Consider the following 17,848-nt stretch of genomic DNA (forward strand, 5'->3'; position numbering starts at 1 on the left):
GAAGTCACTTAAGCTTTCTGAGTCTTACTTTCCATTTGTAAAACAGGGACTGTTCATAAGAACAAACCGAAAATTTATTAGTCCATTTCATAGATAATGCAAGAGAGTGCGCGTGTGTGCGCCAGAGAGAGAGAGAGAGAGAGAGCAAACACCAAAAAGATTAGGTCCCTCTTATGAATGATAAATAATAATGCACATGCTAAGAGTAGTACCTCACAGGCCTTAGTGAAGGCCAAATGAGATAATGTATGTAAATAGTAAATATAAATATAAATATTAAATATTAAGCACTCTATAAGTGTAAGCTATGTTGATATATTAAGAATGATGGAAAGTAGATGGACAATTTGACTGGGATTTTACCCTGGCAACTCATAAAATGTAAAGTGTGACCCAAAGGAGAGGTTCTTAAATTGGGGCCAAAATGTCTTTTTTTTAAGTTTTACTAATTGTATGATGATAAAATTGAATTCCTTTATAACCTTATATATTTTATTTTATGCTTTAAAAAACATTATTCTGAAAGGAAAGTACTCCATTGGTTTTATCAGACTGAAAAAGGGGTCCATGACATAAAAAAGTTAACAATTTTCAGCTAGAGGAAGGTCTCCATTAGGTAGAGATCTCATGTGAAAAAATCTTGGGGAGAACACATTTAAGAATAGACTAAGAAAAAAAGAAGAAAAGCATGAAATGTCTATGAAATATTTTAAAATGCATAGAAGAAAGTAAAGGGAAGTTCACAAGGGGGCAGAAACGGGAAAAATTGATTATTAAATTTACTTGATCATGTATTATATTTATATATGTATTTAATTAATATAGTCTTCAAAACAAACTATGATAAAGATTCATGTTTTCATATACAATTCTTTTTTCTTTGTATTAATTTTTTGTATTTATTTTTCTGTTCTTTATATTAATTTTTTCAAGTTCATTAAAAACTAGAAAATTTTTTAAAAGTTTAAGTGTTTGAGTATTTAGTAGACTTCCAAAGATATTCTTCCAAGAAATACATATTGAGACAATCAGAATATCAGTAGTACAATATAGGTATCTGGTATGAATTTTTGGAAAGGGTAGATTAGAAGGGAGAGGGAAAGAAAGTGGACAGAAAGAGAGGCAATTTAGTTTGATAGGCCTAGCCCAGTGGACTAGAATTTGCAGAAATGTAGATTTTTGCCTCAAGTTTACAATTTAATTTGTGTCAAAGATTAATGTCATGAGGTGTAATCTATGAAGACTAAACAACCACAAATTCTAACACTAAAAATCCATACAGGTATGAATGAACATGCTTCCAATGGCAACTAGATTTGAAGTTAGTCTATATTACCTTCTTCATCAAGGCTGCTGTAGCTCTGCCCTTCGGTAAGCAAATCACGCTTTTCATCCTTCCATTCCTGGCTCATAGAAGATACAATTTCCTGTGATGTGGCCTTTAAGGCAGCAATGGAATTACACCTTCTTTTAGAAGGTGAGGACTTCAAAGCTTGAAGAGAAAAAGGAAACAGAGTACTATTATTATTTTGTAGTTTAACATTTTAATCATCTCTGAGGAGTATCAAATCAAGATATTTATTTTATATATTACAGTGATGAATAGAGCAATAGAGGAATAGAGGAAAAATTTTTGACTTTGGGATTAGAGGGCTTGGGTTCAAATCCTGATTATATCATTTATTTATGAATAATTTTGGATAAGGTAGTTAAACAGGCCTCAGCTTTCTACTCTGTAAAATGAGGAGTTGAAACAGTTGGTTTTTATGGGTTTTTTTCAGCTCTAATTCTGTAAGGTGTGAAAAGAGGAAGTGATTTTATGAAATGCACATTTAATCAACTGATCCATCAATCAACAAACACTTATCAGTTACATACTTTGAGTCAGGTATTGTGTCAGATGATGGGCATACAAAACAAAAGCTAGACCATTCTTCTCTGAAGGAGCTTTCATAGACAAGCAGATACATTTATACAGTGGTGGAATTAAAGTAAATTAACAACTGGTTTTCTACCCTGATGATTGTTTTAAGTATACAGAAAGATATGCCTAAAGGCAGTTTAATATTCATTGCAACATAATACTCAAATAAGAATAACGAGGCGCACAAAACTAGATTATGTTATATTGCTCACAGTTATCAAACATATCCTTATGGAGGAAAAGAAGTCATATGACCACAGCAGTCAATGTTGAACCAAAGCTGAACCAAAACTCATCTACTTATTCTAACTCTTTTTCCTTCTACTTCCATGACTTCTAAAATGGGCAATAAGATAACCCTTGAAATCTGTATTACTATCGTTTCATTGTGTTTCAATTTCAGACAAATGACAGCTAGTCACCTCCTGGTTATTTGGCACTTTTTCTCTTAATGTTATATGTTTATTTACTGAAGTAACAAAAACAAGGGAATTAAAATACAGTATTAAATCAAAAGTATAATAAGTTTTAAGAAATGAATAAATATTATAAGCACAACTCCATCAATTTTTTTCACTTATGGACAGAATGAACATTACTATGGGCACTTAAAAAATGCTATTGTGCAGATGAACGTTAAAAAAGAATAAGGAATATAAATTTATGATTTCCACATTGGATGGTTGCCCAGGTGCTCACCTTAGAGAGAACTTTAATTACATGTGCCATTTTAATAACTGGTTTGCCAGACTGAACATAAAATTAGATATCAGTTTTGTGGAACTGGAGAAAACCGACTGAACCTCACCACTGCATTTATAGGAATATATGAAATAGATACAGGGTAATATTTGAGAGGAACATACTAACAATTGAAGGGAACAACAAAGGCCTCATGTGGAAAGTAGTACTTGAGTTGATTCTCAAAGGAAACTAAGAATTTTAAGAGGTAGGGAATAAATTCTAGGCATAGGAGATAGCCAGGATAAATACAGGGAGGTGTTGTGTATATGAAGAATGATAAGGAGGTCAGAATAGCTTAATCATAGAATGTAAGAAGAGGGGTAATTTGTAACATGGTTGGAAAAGTAAGTTGAAGTTTAGGATCACATCAAAGCCATTAGCATACCCAACTGCTCTGTATTTCTAAAAAAAATAATCATTTTTTTGTTTTTTTATATACTATATTCATTTCCCAATAGATTCTTTCTCCTTACTTAGCTTGTAGCAAAGAAAAACTGTCAAGTAAAACTGACTGATTAAACCTCCCTCACATTTATTGATGAGGGAAACTGTTGTCCTAGGACCATTAAGTGACTTTAACAAAAGGTTCATTTGAGGAAGGATGTAAATCTTTCATTTTGGGAGTCATAATTCATCATTTTAATTATCCTGAACTTGCCTGCCTTTTGGTGAATGGGTTTTTTTGAATTATGATATATTGTAGTCATATGTCTACTCTTGATTCTATCAACTTTGTTCTGTATCCATTCATACAAGTTTTCCTGTGTTTCTATGTAATCTTCATAGTCAGCATTTCATTTAAGGCACAATAATATTGTTTTATTCAAAGACCAAAATTTGCATAGCCATTCTCTAAATAATGGCTCTGCTTACAGTTTTGTCATACTATAAAAGATGATAATCCAAATATAACGGTATATATTGGGGCTTTATTTCTGCCTCTAACCTCCTTAAAGTTTATGTTCAGTTAGAGGGATCATTGGGTCAAAGGGAATAAAATTTCATCATCTCCAGATTTGATTGACATTTTATTTCTACATAACTTAAAAGAATTGCTTTTTTTGGGTAGAGCACTGTTGACTGTTGTTGCCATAAATGTTTGTATAATGGATTGGTAAGTTCAGATGGTGAAGAATGTCAAGTTCTCATGACCTTGGTCATATTAACTTGGGCTCAGGAATTTTCAGAACATGTCAGTACCCAATTTGACAGTAATATTATTCAACTTAAGCCAAGTTACTCCAAGTTCCTGATCTCCTTCAGTGACTTCCCACAGAAATAGACTCTCCTTGGCCTATGCTGGGTCAATTTTGTGAGAAATATAAATCAGTTCTGATCTTTATCTCCTGCAGATCTTCAAAAATTGGAGAAATAAACTGACACACAAAAGTACTAAAAATGCCATCCAGTGAACTTCATCAAATTCTGTGAATTCACTAGCAAAAACTGCTGTGGAAATTACTTTTGAGTTCAAGCTGGTTCCTGGACACACTCCATTATACAGTCACTCTTCATTTTGACATGATTCTGTATAGTACTTAACATTTTTAGATAATTCCCTAGAGGAGAGGAGTAAAGAAGATAGGTTGAAGTTTCTTTAAGCTATGTCTACATTACTCTTTTGTGGAGTTTTTTATAAAGAAGACCCTGACAGTCACATCAGGACATTGTATTTAGGACAACTGTATTTAGTCATGTGACTCATAACTTAGATTATGTTGTCCACAGGATCTCTTTAAAAAGTCAATTTGCAAGAGCTCAAATGGGGGGAGTAAGGTATACAAGGGAGACAGAAAAGGTGAGCAGTTTTCTAGCTTAAAGGTGGGAAAAAAGCTTTCAAATCTTTTAAGTAGTCAAAATCTAAAATCCTAATGAAAAACACCAAGATGTATACACACTAAGGACAGACTACACTGTGATCAACTGAGCAACTTTTCCTTTCCTCATGTATTCATAAAAGTAAATTTTAAGTTAACAGGGCTTATCTTTCAATTTGTCTTCTTCAAAAAATAATTCAACTAAGATGTTTTATATTTATGTTTATATACTATGTTTATCTTTATTGGTATAGTTGAATTAGGAATCATGGTTGCTTTTGACTATCATTGCTATTGTTTAGGGAAGGGCATCCTGAATGCAAATAATAACAATTGTAATGACAATAAAATAGTTTTTATATATTGCTTTAAATTTGCAAAGCACTGTACAGATATTTTCTCATTTCTCATGTGGTGTCCTTACTACAACCCTGGGAATTAAGTATTGACACCGTTTTACAGATGAGCAAATTAAGGTAAATAGTAGTTAAGTAACTTGCTTTGAGTCATATAGCTAGTTAAATGTCATAGGATGGATTTCAACTCAAATCTTCCTGATTCTATGTCTAGCCTCCTCAAAATATAAGAATTTTAGGGATACAGGCTGAACTAGGCAAATGATCAATTTTTTTGGTCTCTGATTTAGAATTAATCTCCTGATTTGACTACTTGTATACTTGGTTTCCTTGCTTATTTCATTGCTATGGGATTTTGGACTTACTGATATCAGTAAGTCTGGCTTTTGGTTTATATTTGTTCATTTTTATATTTGAACACTACTTCCAAGCTACCAGGTAGGGATTTACTTTATCATTTATATGAGTTTGCTTACTTGGGTGACATATGGTTTTAAGGTTAGGCATCATTTACAAATATTACTGTTCTTACTTAACAGATAAGGAAAGCTGAGGTTTAAAGAAACTGTGACTTGCCCAAGGCATTAATACTATTGTTATAGCCTGTCATTTTTGAGGCTATTTATTTTTAGATTTTAGATTTCATATATGCCTTACAGTCATCTCCTGGCTGTGCTTCTGACTTTCTGCCTAAACTTCTCCCAATACCTGGGGCTCCTCACTCTAGAAAATCTCCCCTCCATGCTAGCCTCCTTCTTCTATTGATTGATATTTTTCCCTGGGACCTCCATTTTAAGAAGGGTTCTAGGCTGATTAACCCTCATTCTCCTTCTGACACTACTTCTGACTTTCTGAACTTTAATGTCATGTCCTTATATGGATATGAATGTTTCCCATCCCCTCCCCTGCCACTTCCATTTTCTTCTAGTAGAATATAAGCCTAATGAGGGTAAGAACTGTCTTTTTGCTTGTATCTGTATTCCCAATGCTTAATCCAGTGCTTGGCACATAAAAAGTTTTTGATAAATGCTTGTTGTCCATCTGCCTATCCAGTGTTCTGTATATAAATGTTCTACTTATTTCCATGCTTTTGTACTCCTTACCTATCTTCCATACCTTTAATGCTCTCTCCTTATATCTACTTCTTTGAATCCCTTTTCTTCAAGACAAAGTTCTTCCCAGACTTCCTTTCCAGCTTTATGCTTGGTGATCTCGCCACCAAATTACTTTGTAATCATTTTGTCTCCTTCATGAATCTAGATATACATATGTATCGTTTTTTTTCTCATTAGAATACAAGCTGCTAGAAGGCAGAGACTATGATATCTTTGATTATCTGATTTTGGGGATCATTTCTTTGCTTACTAGAACAGCATGGAAAACAAAAGGTGGTAAAATTGGAACTTTGTATTTTTTCTTTGTTGGGGAGGGGAAGAATTGCAACTAGTAAAGGGTATTTTGAAAGAATTCATTATTTATTTATTTATTTATTTTTAGGTTTTTGCAAGGCAATGGGGTGAAGTGGCTTGCCCAAGGCCACACGGCTAGGTAATTATTAAGTGTCTGAGACCGGATTTGAACCCAGGTACTCCTGACTCCAGGGCCCGTGCTTTATCCACTGTGCCATCTAGCCGCCCCTAAAATTGATTCTAATATATGAGTAGATTTTAATAATCTATGCTTGTCTTTGAGAGGCATTTTGAATGAATAAAGCAGAAGTCTTATGTCTAACACATAGAATTGCTTATTCTTTCTTTCTTTAGAGGAAACTCTCTACGGCTATTATTACAGAGAAGATTTTTTTTGTTTTGTTTTTTTAGGTTTTTTTGCAAGGCAAATGGGGTTAAGTGGCTTGCTCAAGACCACACAGCTAGGTAATTATTAAGTGTCTGAGACTGGATTTGAACCCAGGTACTCCTGACTCCAGGGCTGGTGCTTTATCCACTGTGCCACCTAGCCACCCCTACAGAGAAGATATTTATCTTACCAGGACTGGGAAAGGAAATTCCTCACCTGAGAGATCTCTGTACCAATGGAATTTCAGATCAGTTCTCTAACATTGTCCTTATGCTTGTCTCAGTCTTTCTCAGTCTCATTTATAAAGAATAAACAAAAATTTCTGACCTGATTTATTATAGAGTCCTTTCCTGATCATCATATACTTAAAAATACCTTTCTGCTAATGTGTGCAAATATTCAAATTCTAATCTTCCCAACCTAGCACTTTCAAGATTTCAGAATATAGTTACTAGCTGGGATATCAGCTTCCTCAAAAAGTGAGACTATAAAGGAGTAGCTGCAGAAAAATAAATGATGTCAATTGAAAGCTATAAAGACAGAGGGACCAATTAGTGGGTAGGTGGGAGAACAAGTTAAAAACTGTGAGCTTGTTCTGCTGGTTACAGTGAAGAGTAAGGCAAGGAAAAGGGATGCCAAGAGGATGAAGGACAAATGGCTTAGGTAAAAATCATTATTATAAATATTAGTAATGAGGTGAGAGAATAAATTAATACTGAAATATGAAGAAGCAGGCCTTACTTTTATCTAGCTAAGTGATCTTAAGTCACTTAACTTCTTTTTCCTTATTTGAAAACTGTGACAACAGTATTTGGCATTACCTATCTCACAAGACTGCCATGAAGACAGCTCTTTGTAAACTAGGAAGTACTTTTAAATGTGATAAATTATTCTCTTTGAAGCTAGGCCTGCTTCTCCCTAAGAAGATTCTGAGTATGATGTAGAAATTTTAATGACCCACTAATTATAGACTGACTGGCCCTAGACACCAGACCATGCCCCATCTTTCACAACCTATCTAGTCAGCCACCCCAGTCATTCTATTTATCATGGGCTGCTGATTGTGTAGCTTCCTTTCCCCTCTTTCCAGAACAAAATTCCCTTCTCAGGTCACCTCTGTCCTTTATGTGTAGTAAAGTCCTTGAATTCAAAGACTCTTTTTAAATTGTGACATCCTCAGTGCTTAGGTTAGGATCTAGTATATAGTTAGCACTTAATAAATGCTTTTTTCCTTCATTCATATATAACAAAAACTGTACACAAGCCCTAGAGATGTCTCTAGGTTTTTTAGGGTAATGTTAATAAAAATGATAAAATGCTTACCTTGGATTTTTTTGAAAACTCTGGAATTCATGAACTTTAAAAACCTATCTGCATAAAAACTTGGTCTATGAACTGAAACGGTATCCTGGAAAGATAAGACAGATGTCATAGAATAACTTCAGAGCTAATTCAATCCAATTCTAAAGATAATTTAAGCACAGAAATATATAAAAGCAAGGGATGTGGGAAGTCTTGAGGAAATTGTGATAACTATGTTTTCCATGACCTGTGTTTTTGTCTGGAAAGTCAAGGAAAGCAATAAATTAGACATTACCTATAACAGTTTACAGTATTCTTGGATTTTCTTTATAAATAGATCCTATACATTCTTTCAAAGGATAGAAAGAGAAAATAAATGTCCCTGTATAAGAGATTTTTCTATTGCTAAATAGAGAACAAAGTTAATTGTTACTTACAATGGAAAAGACTAACAGGGTGGATATTGTACTTTGGGGAGGAGGGTCTCATTTATACATTAAAAACAAAAACATAATATCACAAGCATCATCTACAATATATATGGAAGATAATATTAGTTAGAAAACAATTAGATTTGAAACTGGGGAAAATATGTTATTCACCTAGTAAAAATTCTATTGCCATATTTGTATGACATTATTTGATTTATATCATCTGTACAACTCATCTGAGATAAGGGAAAATAGGTTCATAAGTCACTCTAGTCAATGATTAAACATTTCAATGTAATGAAAATTGACTTTGTCTCACATCTATCCATTCCAGTGTGATAAGACATGGTTAAAGTGTCCTCTCTTTCAGTTATGCTGTGGCTAGCTCTTTTGTGGTAGAAACATAACAATCAGATCATAATTTGTCACACTGAAACAAAGTAGCAGGGAAAGGGCCCTGTTCTGGGAGTCTGAATCACAGCTTTACCACTAAGTTAGCTGTGAGGCCTTGGGGAAGAATCTAATTTCTTTAGCCTTCAGTTTTCTCACATGTTAAATAAGAAAATTTGAATAGACAACATCCAAGGCTGCTTTCATCTCTCATATTCTATAAGTCTATTATTATCCTAAGATTCTTTACTATTGATAATTGTTAAAGAATTTAAAATAGAGGGGCAGCTAGGTGGTGCAGTGGATACAGCACCAGCCCTGGAATCAGAAGGACGTGAACTCAAATCCAGTCTCAGACACATAATAATTATGTAGCTGTGTGACCTTGGGTAAGTCACTTAACCCCACTGCCTTGCAAAAACTAAAAAAAAAAGAATTTTAAAAAATAGCTGGGGGGAGAGGGGCAGCTGGGTGGCTTAGAGGATAGAGATTTGAGTTCTGGTGTCAGGAGAACCTGAAGACAAATTTGGCCTCATACATTTACTACCTGTGTGACACACCAGGCAAGTTGCTTAACCTTGATTACCCCAAATCTGTCAAAAAAGAATTTTAAAAAATAACTAGCTGCTCAATTTACATGACTCATTTCCCCCTTAAAATTCAAAATTATATTCAATATAGATACTTCTGTGCTTAAAAGAAACATCTGATTTTTAGGGGTTTTTCATAATAGGAGGTTCATTTGAGAAATGAAATACAATGCATGGCATAAAAACACTGGCAGATGAGAATGAATGGGAATGTCACTCATGGTAAAAATGTAATTAATTCAGTATTGTTAAAGTTGCAGAGACTCTTGTCCCTTCCAGAAAAGAAGAGCAGCAACTATGATTGGTTTCCCTCTGAAGAAGAGTTTAGTGTTATTTTATTAAGTAATAGCTATCCTAATCTTTGACTTGTTGCTGTTGTTCAGTCTTTTAGTTGTGTCCTATTTTTTATGATGCCATTTGGGATTTTCTAGGCAAAATACTGGAATAGTTTGTTATTTCATTCATTAGCTCATTTTACAGATGGGGAAACCAAGGTAAACATGGTTATGTGATTTGCCCAAGGTCATACAGCTAGCTTCTGAGGAGCTAAATTGGGAGCACAAGAGTAATCAAATTTTTAACAATTTATAAAGAAGTCACTTACCCCATCATAAACAAGTGCTTTCCAAGAATGTTCTAATTTCTTCATTAACCTAAACATATAAAAATTGAAAAACATTGGAAACAATATTTCATAATAGAATTTTGATTAATTTAGAAATATTGCAGAAGTTTTTTTTTTAAAAAACACCTCTTCTTACCTATATGATTGCAGAATATCAATAATGCCCATAAATAAAAGTAGCTTCTCTCCTTTATGGCTTTTAGCTGGAATGCCTCCCATTCTGTTGATGGATCAAGTAGAAAATATTTCATTATGTATCACAGGCTAAAATATTTTTTAAAATATCATTATTAATAACTTACCTACAACTAATTTGTACAATAAATTTGAGAACCAAATTTAACATTGTCAATATTCTGCTGTGTTCTCCACTTCCAATCCATTCAATCCCCTTTCAGAGAAATCTACCTAAATGCATAGATCAGGTCATATCACTTATGTTCAAAGCCTTCAATATCTTCCTATTGATTTCTAAATTAAGTTGAAATTTCTTACTTTTCTATTCTTGGTCCTTTATAATCTATCCCCAACAACATTTCATGATATTCCCACTCTTGCATGCTATTCTCCATTTGAATGATGGATATAAATGTTCTTCTACTTCTTTTCTTAGCCCCTTTGCTCTTGTTTATTTAATCCCCCCCGTATGTAAAACATCTTCTTTCTATCATTATCAAGACAAATTCTGCTCATTCTTCCAAGCTCATTGGAAATAATTCATTCTCTACAAAGTCTTCTTTTGATTATCCTATCATGAAGTGGTTATCATATTTTTGAAATCTTATAGTACATCATAGCTCTTTTATGTGTTTTTACTTTTTTAAAAAAATTATATTTGTGTTTCTGCATTTTTACTTCCTTCCCATTAACAGATTATAAGGAACATGAGAGAGAAAAATTCTATCTTATTCAAATTTGTATCTGGTTCAAGGTAGAGCACATTGCTTTACTCAGTAAAAGTGAACAATACAATTTCATAGCCAATCTTTAGAGATAAGAGAAACAAAAATGATACAGTATCCCTCCTCTTCCTTTTAAAAGTTGTACTGAAATCTAAGGCTTTTGCATGGTTGATTTTGAATAAAGTATTTCAGTCACCACAGAAGCTGATTCCAGCAAAAATGATGTGGTCAGCATAAAAGCTTGACTGGGAACTATATGTTAGAGTTAGAGGAATTTGTCTCACTATATCATCCTTCATGCTTTTCTAGTTCTTTATAGGTTTTGACACTGCTAGTTACTACCTAATTCATACCTGTTTTTCAGATTTACTACTATTTGGCAATGATCTCTTCTCATTCTTTCACTTGTCTGAACATTTCTTTTCAGCAAAATAGACTGAACCCTCATCTATCTTCTACTTCTAACTGTGCTACTTCAACTCTTTCCCCCCAATACCCCCTTTCTCACAAATCCCCCTGCTCACTTCTCATCTTTCTTTCTCTTCTATCTTTAGACTCTCTCTCTTAGTAATAGCACATCTATTCCTATGGATTTAATTATCATTTCTACAAAAAACACTCAAATCTACATATCAGCTCAATATCTTTCTAGTGCTTTGAATATAGTCGATTTTATTCAAGAGAATCACATTGAAAAATAAGTACAAAGGCTATAAAAGATAATTTGGAATGTGGCAGATTCATCTATAATAGCCAACCCTGCCTATGATCTGGTCAACAATCAAATAATCTAGAACCTATAAAATTAAGGTCAGATGAGGCTAGTTTTAAAATTGTGAGCCCCCTATGCTTAGATCACTTATATGCATCTCATTTGAGTCCTCTGCTTTGTTTCTGTTAGCTAGCACTAACTTTATGGATGCAAAGAAATACCAAAGTTACTCTCACATCTGGCTGAGGCCAGAGATTACATCTGCTGTTATTATACCCATTTTACAGATAAGAAAACTGAGGCAAGCAGTGGCTAAGTGACTTATTCATGGACATTCAACTAGTAAAAGTCTGAGTTCAGATTTGAATTGAGGTCTTTCTAACTTTAGGTATATACTGCACTCTACTATGCCACCTAGTTAAATATTTAAGAGGGATAGCTGGGGTAATCATAATACTTCTTTATTCTATAAATGTGTGAAAGGAAGCTTTGTGGGAAATGGATAATACTTGTTTCCAATGGATAAAACTTGTTCCCTCTGATCCCAGAGGGCACTGCTAGGAACCATGCATAGAAGTTATAAAGAAGAAACTCAAGATTTGATATGAGAAAAATTTCCTTATGATTAGAGCTCTTCAAAAGGGAAAGGCTTGCACAGGGAGATAGTGGGTTCCTTCACTGGAGAGTATCAAAACAAAGGCTGGTTGATTTCCTTTGGGAGTCTTAAGGGGATTTTTTCCCCTAGAAATGGAATGGACTGAGGTTTCTTCAACCCAAATTGTGACTCTCTTAATATTCAAGCATTAATGCTAAAATGTCAATACTTACGTATTAGTACTCTCAGTGATTACAGAATCTCCAGATTTCCCTGGACCTTGAATAGATTCCATTGCTGTTGAGTAGAGGACTTTCTGTATCCCAGGTCGCTTAGCATCAGGTACATTCTGTGAACCCTCTCCTTCTTTTTCTTTTAGAGAATGATCCAAAATATGGATTCCCAGCAAAAGACTATAGTCCATTATTTTGAAACTTTCCAATACCTAGGAACAAAAAAAGTCAAATGTACATCATGTCTGTCACATCATGACTTCCCCATAATATTTTCAATCTATGACAGTTTGGCATAAGAAATTAAATGATAATTTTGGGGGGAGAATTTTGTGGAAGTCACAGATGACAGAGAACTATGACCAAATATTCATCAGATTTTACAATAAGATACTATAAGTCTGCTTTCCTAAGAAAGGATTCTATTACTTTCTGGACCCCTTTCAATTTCCTGAGTAGCCTTACATAAAAATGATATTGTAAGATATTTTGGTAGTTCATCTTAGAGGAGACTAGCATACAGGAAACTCAAATTCCCTATACTAGATGAAGAAGTGTAATCTTTGGGCCAGCTCCCCAAAGAAGAGATGGAAAAAACACACCTTGCCCCTTAACAGAGGTGGAGGGCAGAGAGTTATAGAACACTGCACATACTCTGAAACTGTCATTCTATTGGTTAGTTTTTACCAATCTGTTCTTTTAATTTCTTTTTTTTCATCCTTTGTCATAAGAAGAAGAAAATGAAAAAAATCAGACTTTCTCTCCAGTACAAAGAAGGGGACCAAAAATTTTTTCCAAGTCATAAGGCTACCATGCCCCTGACCCTTGTGATGTAGAAGGGATAACTGTACTGTGAACCATAGAACCCTGAGTGTCTCCCATAGGGGAATTCTCAGCAACCCAGAGGGTTCTATAATCACAGATAAGTGCTGTGAGTCTAAGAATACTTTCTCAGATGGAAGTCAGTTAAAAGAGATGAAATTAAAGATAAATGGGGAAAAATAAGGACCTGTGGAGATTATCAAGATATCATTAGTTCACATATGCTAAAAATTTACTTTATCAGACAATGAAAACTGAAAGTCAGTCATTTATTCAAACTCAAAAAAAATCTTCAAAATTTCAAGGATTTTGAGTTGGAAGAGATCTTAGAGATTAATTAACCCAACTCCATCTTTTTTAGATAAGGAAATTGAGACCCATAATGGTGAAGTGATATGTCTGAGTTCATATAGCTTTTAAAAAATAAAACCAGGGGGCGGCTAGATAGCGCAGTGGATAGAGCACCAGCCCTGGAGTCAGGAGTACCTGAGTTCAAATCAATTACCTAGCTGTGTGGCCAAACCTAAAACAAAACAAAAAAAAACCCCAAACCAGAATGTATACCCAGTTTCTTGACCCCAAATTCAGTAAGCTTTCCAGTACACCAAAGAGCAGGGTCTATAAATTCCTTTTCCTTTGTCCTCTCTTTAAATCTGGATTCTGCTAGAATTAACTCAAATCCTATAGTAGAGAGGTCTAGAGTTCATTTTTTTTCAGTGTTTGTCCTCAAAACTTCCCTCTCTTCCAACCAAATCTTGCTCTTAATGTAACCTAAATAAGGATTGAAGTTTAAAACTACACTATATATCCTCAAAAGTCAGTAAGACAGAGGATTAAATACAGCTAGTCTGTGCTGAAAAAGATAGAGTTGGATGAAATAGATGCTTGACAAGTAGAAAGAATGCTGGTGTCACTTCAAGGGGTCACTTTTTGCAACAGAATTCAGACATAAATAATGAATGCATTTTAAGTGCATATGGGATTTTTCCATCCTCATTATTCCTTTCAGGCAGATTGGTCCAAAACACATTTTTTTAAAATAACCAACCATCCTTAAGATTTTTTTTTCATTTTTACATCTCCTTCATTAAAAAAAAAAAACACTCCATTTTCCCCACTTGTCCTGTGTCCTTGAAAGCTATTCTTTATGACAAAGGATGGGAAAAAAAAAAAGAAATGAAAAGGACAGATTGGCAAAACTAACCAACAGAGCAACAAAATTTTAGAGTAAATACATTGTTATATATCCCTCTGCCCTCCATCTTTGTGAAGGAGCAAGGTGTGTTTTTTCATCTCTTCTTTGGGGAGCTGGCCCAAAGATTACACTTCTTCCTCTAGTGTAGGGAACTTTAGTCTCCTGAAGTGTATGCTAGTCTCCTCTAAAATGAAGTACAAAGGGGTGGCTAGGTGGCGCAGTGGATAAAGCACCAGCCCTGGAATCAGGAGTACCTGGGTTCAAATCTGGTCTCAGACACTTAATAATTACCTAGCTGTGTGGCCTTGGGCAAGCCACTTAACCCCATTTGCCTTGCAAAAAACCTAAAAAAAATGAACTACCAAAATATCTTAAAATATCATTTTTTATGCAAGGCTACTCAGGAAATGAAAAAGGATACAGAAAGTAATAGAATCCTTTCTTAGGAGAACAGATTCAACATAATGTCTTCTTTAAAAAAAAAGAATATTTTATTTTATCTTTCTCAATTAAATATTTAAAAGCATTTTTTGCATTCTAAAAATAATTTTTGAGTTCTTTCCATCTCTTCTTCCCCTTACCCCCTCCTTCATCATAATAGTTTGTTAATTTCCTACTATACGTTAGTTGGGTCACATTGTCTCTATAGCTAATTCTCAGTTATTTAGGGACTGATTACCTGGTTCATGAACAATCTGCAACTCTTATATGCTCCTATTCGTTCCTATGCTACTCAACTTTATATTCCTAACATCAATATAATATTTATTAGCAATAAACTATTTATTATTAGGTTTTATTAAAGGGTAAGGGAGGCTTTCTTGCTACAAGTCTTTCTGTATTCCAATCAATCCTCCTCTCGGCTGTCAAAGAGAAACTCTTTTTTTTTCAGGTTTTTTTTTATCTGCAAGAAACTCTTAAAGCATAGATTTTGTCATGTCTTTTCTCCTACTCAATAATTTCAGTGATTTCTAATCTTCTTGACTTTATTTTTGAAATTTATTTTATTTTTAATTTATTGAATAAAACAATCATTTCTATAACATAGTATAACAAAAAGATAATTGCACATGAAACTGCAATTCTATTATGAATAACTTACTATTTCTTTTAAATATGCAACAAGGTTTATATGTAGATTTCTTTTACCCTCCCCCCCTCAAACCTACCCTAGAGATGGACACTATTAGATACAATTAAGTATGTATTTGTAAAATTATTTTATACATGCTTCTATTTATCAGTTCTATCTCTGAATATAAGAAATTCCATCCTCTATGCCTGGAATGCTTCCTTCATACCTGCCTTTTGTTTTCCCTGGCTTCCTTTAAGTCCCAGCTAAAAATCTCCCCTTCTTGATGTCCCTTATTTCAAATACTTTCCCTCTGAGATGGTCTCCAATTTATCTTGTGCTTAGTTTTTTTTTTTTGGGTACATAGTCATCATTAATATCCTTATTGGATTGTGAGGTTGATAGAGATAGAATGGAAAGTGGTCAGGAGCACTGGACATGGACAAGTTGTAGTACTGACATTTACTACCTGTGTGACCTGAGGCAAGTTCCTGTACCTCTCTGGTCTTAATTTCTTTCAAATGAGGATGCTGGATTTAAGAGTGTCTGAGTTTTCTTTCAGTTTTTAATCTTGAAACTATCAAAGAATTAGTTTCACTGTTAGTGCTCTAGAGCAGTTGTCTCCAAACATTTTTTTATCACATGCCCATTAGTAAGAAGTTTCTGAGAGTACACATTCTATAAATATATATTTGTTTATAAATTATATACATACACTATTTTACTAATATGAATTAAAAAACATACAAAATGGAATTTTTCCAATTATTAAAGTAGAAATGATTTATTATACCAGTGCTCTACTTAAGCACAAAGAAAATATTCAGTCTAAAATTTCATGAGTTTCCATGGTACACAGTTAAGAGAATTGTTGTCTGGCAATACAGATCTTGCATTAAAAATATGAATGTTCTTTGTAGGGCAAAACAGAGGAATTTTAAAAGGTTACTATAAAGATGAAATAAATATATACTTTTAATTTTACATATTAATGATACTCAAAAAAAAGGATTTTTGGCTCACACTGAGAATACTATTACTCATTCATTGTCCACTACCTTGCAGTACAGGGTCTACCCTCTAAAGGACAGTGAAGTGACTGAGGGATAGCATGTGGGCAAGGCTAGGTTTGGAATTTTGCCAACTGTAATTGCACAGCTGCCATTGAAACTATTCAAGTCCTTGTTTGGTATGACTTTCTAAGGGTCAAATGCTAGGTTCAAATAGGGACAGGATCAAAGTTTCCCCAGTAGAGAGGAATCAAAATAAGGGGGGATTTAGGGGATAGTGGTTGTTCTGGAGACAAGTACCATAACTAGCTATTGGGGCAGGGCAGAAAGAAGGTCCAATTTTCCATCTTCTCCACTGGGTTATCACATGGCTCCTGAGGTCATTTCTCAGTTCCCCCTACCCTTTTGGAAACTACTGTTTTGCATCAAGAAGCTTAGCAAGAAGGCTGAAACTTTTTGAGAAGGTGACCTTTTAAAAACTATCACCTGTGATTTCCAGTGATCTACAAGATATATTCCACCCCCTCAACTTTTTTTTTCTTTTTGGAGTTTTGCAAGGCAATGGGGTTAAAGTGACTTGCCCAAGTTTACACAAGTAAGTATTAAGTGTCTGAGGTCACATTTGAGCTCAGGTTCTTCTGACTCCTGGGTTGGTGCTCTATCCACTGCAACACCCAGCTGCCTCCCAAGGTGTATTTACTTTTGAATGTGGGAAAATCACGAGTTTTCCTTACTTAGGTACCAATTAAGTACAAGACTTTATGCACCTCAATGAAAAGAGTAAATGATGGAGGTGCCTTGAACAATGAGGTGACTTGAAAAAAAGAAAGCTATAAGGTATTCCTTGAAGATAACATGACACAAACCTAATGCATTATGTTAGATTTATTTGTTGCTCATGAAAGTTTAAGGAGAAATCTAATAGAGACTAAAGTTCCATAGTATACATAAGGTTTTATAAAACAGCAAGAACATCAAATTCAAATGTCTGTGGGTGAAGACAAACTCTAGGATTTCCCATTTAGAATATTGAATATTCACATCTTAAATGAAAGCACTATCAGAGTTTGAAATGTTTTGCTATTTCAAGAAATCAACGACACAAAGAATACTCTTTGTTCATAAGTCATTCATCTTGTTATGGGGGGCCAGTCTTGGAAATCTATTTAGCTTGTTAGAACCTGATACATCTTACATTCTCCCAGCTCAGGCTTCAAGACTTCAAGATCACTTGCAAATTATTCTTAAGTATGATGTTAAGAGCTGGTCAAAGATGTCACTAGTCCATGCGATATGTATTAATTCCACTTACCATTAATTGATGCAGTTAA

General features: G+C 34.2%; 1 protein-coding gene across 1 annotated transcript in view; it reads right to left on the reverse strand.

Annotated features, from left to right (window-relative positions):
• Positions 1-17,848, reverse strand: part of PIP5K1B (phosphatidylinositol-4-phosphate 5-kinase type 1 beta) — a 270,943-nt gene that overhangs the window by 12,959 nt on the left and 240,136 nt on the right. The window contains exons 8-12 of the mRNA XM_074206739.1: positions 12,419-12,630; positions 10,113-10,196; positions 9,956-10,004; positions 7,962-8,046; positions 1,337-1,492 (exon numbers count right to left, since the gene is read on the reverse strand). Of these exons, the coding sequence (XP_074062840.1) occupies positions 1,337-1,492; positions 7,962-8,046; positions 9,956-10,004; positions 10,113-10,196; positions 12,419-12,630 (586 nt within the window). The remainder of the gene's footprint in view (positions 1-1,336; positions 1,493-7,961; positions 8,047-9,955; positions 10,005-10,112; positions 10,197-12,418; positions 12,631-17,848) is intronic.

The sequence above is a fragment of the Macrotis lagotis genome, chromosome X (assembly GCF_037893015.1).
Source record: "Macrotis lagotis isolate mMagLag1 chromosome X, bilby.v1.9.chrom.fasta, whole genome shotgun sequence".
Taxonomy (NCBI): domain Eukaryota; kingdom Metazoa; phylum Chordata; class Mammalia; order Peramelemorphia; family Peramelidae; genus Macrotis; species Macrotis lagotis.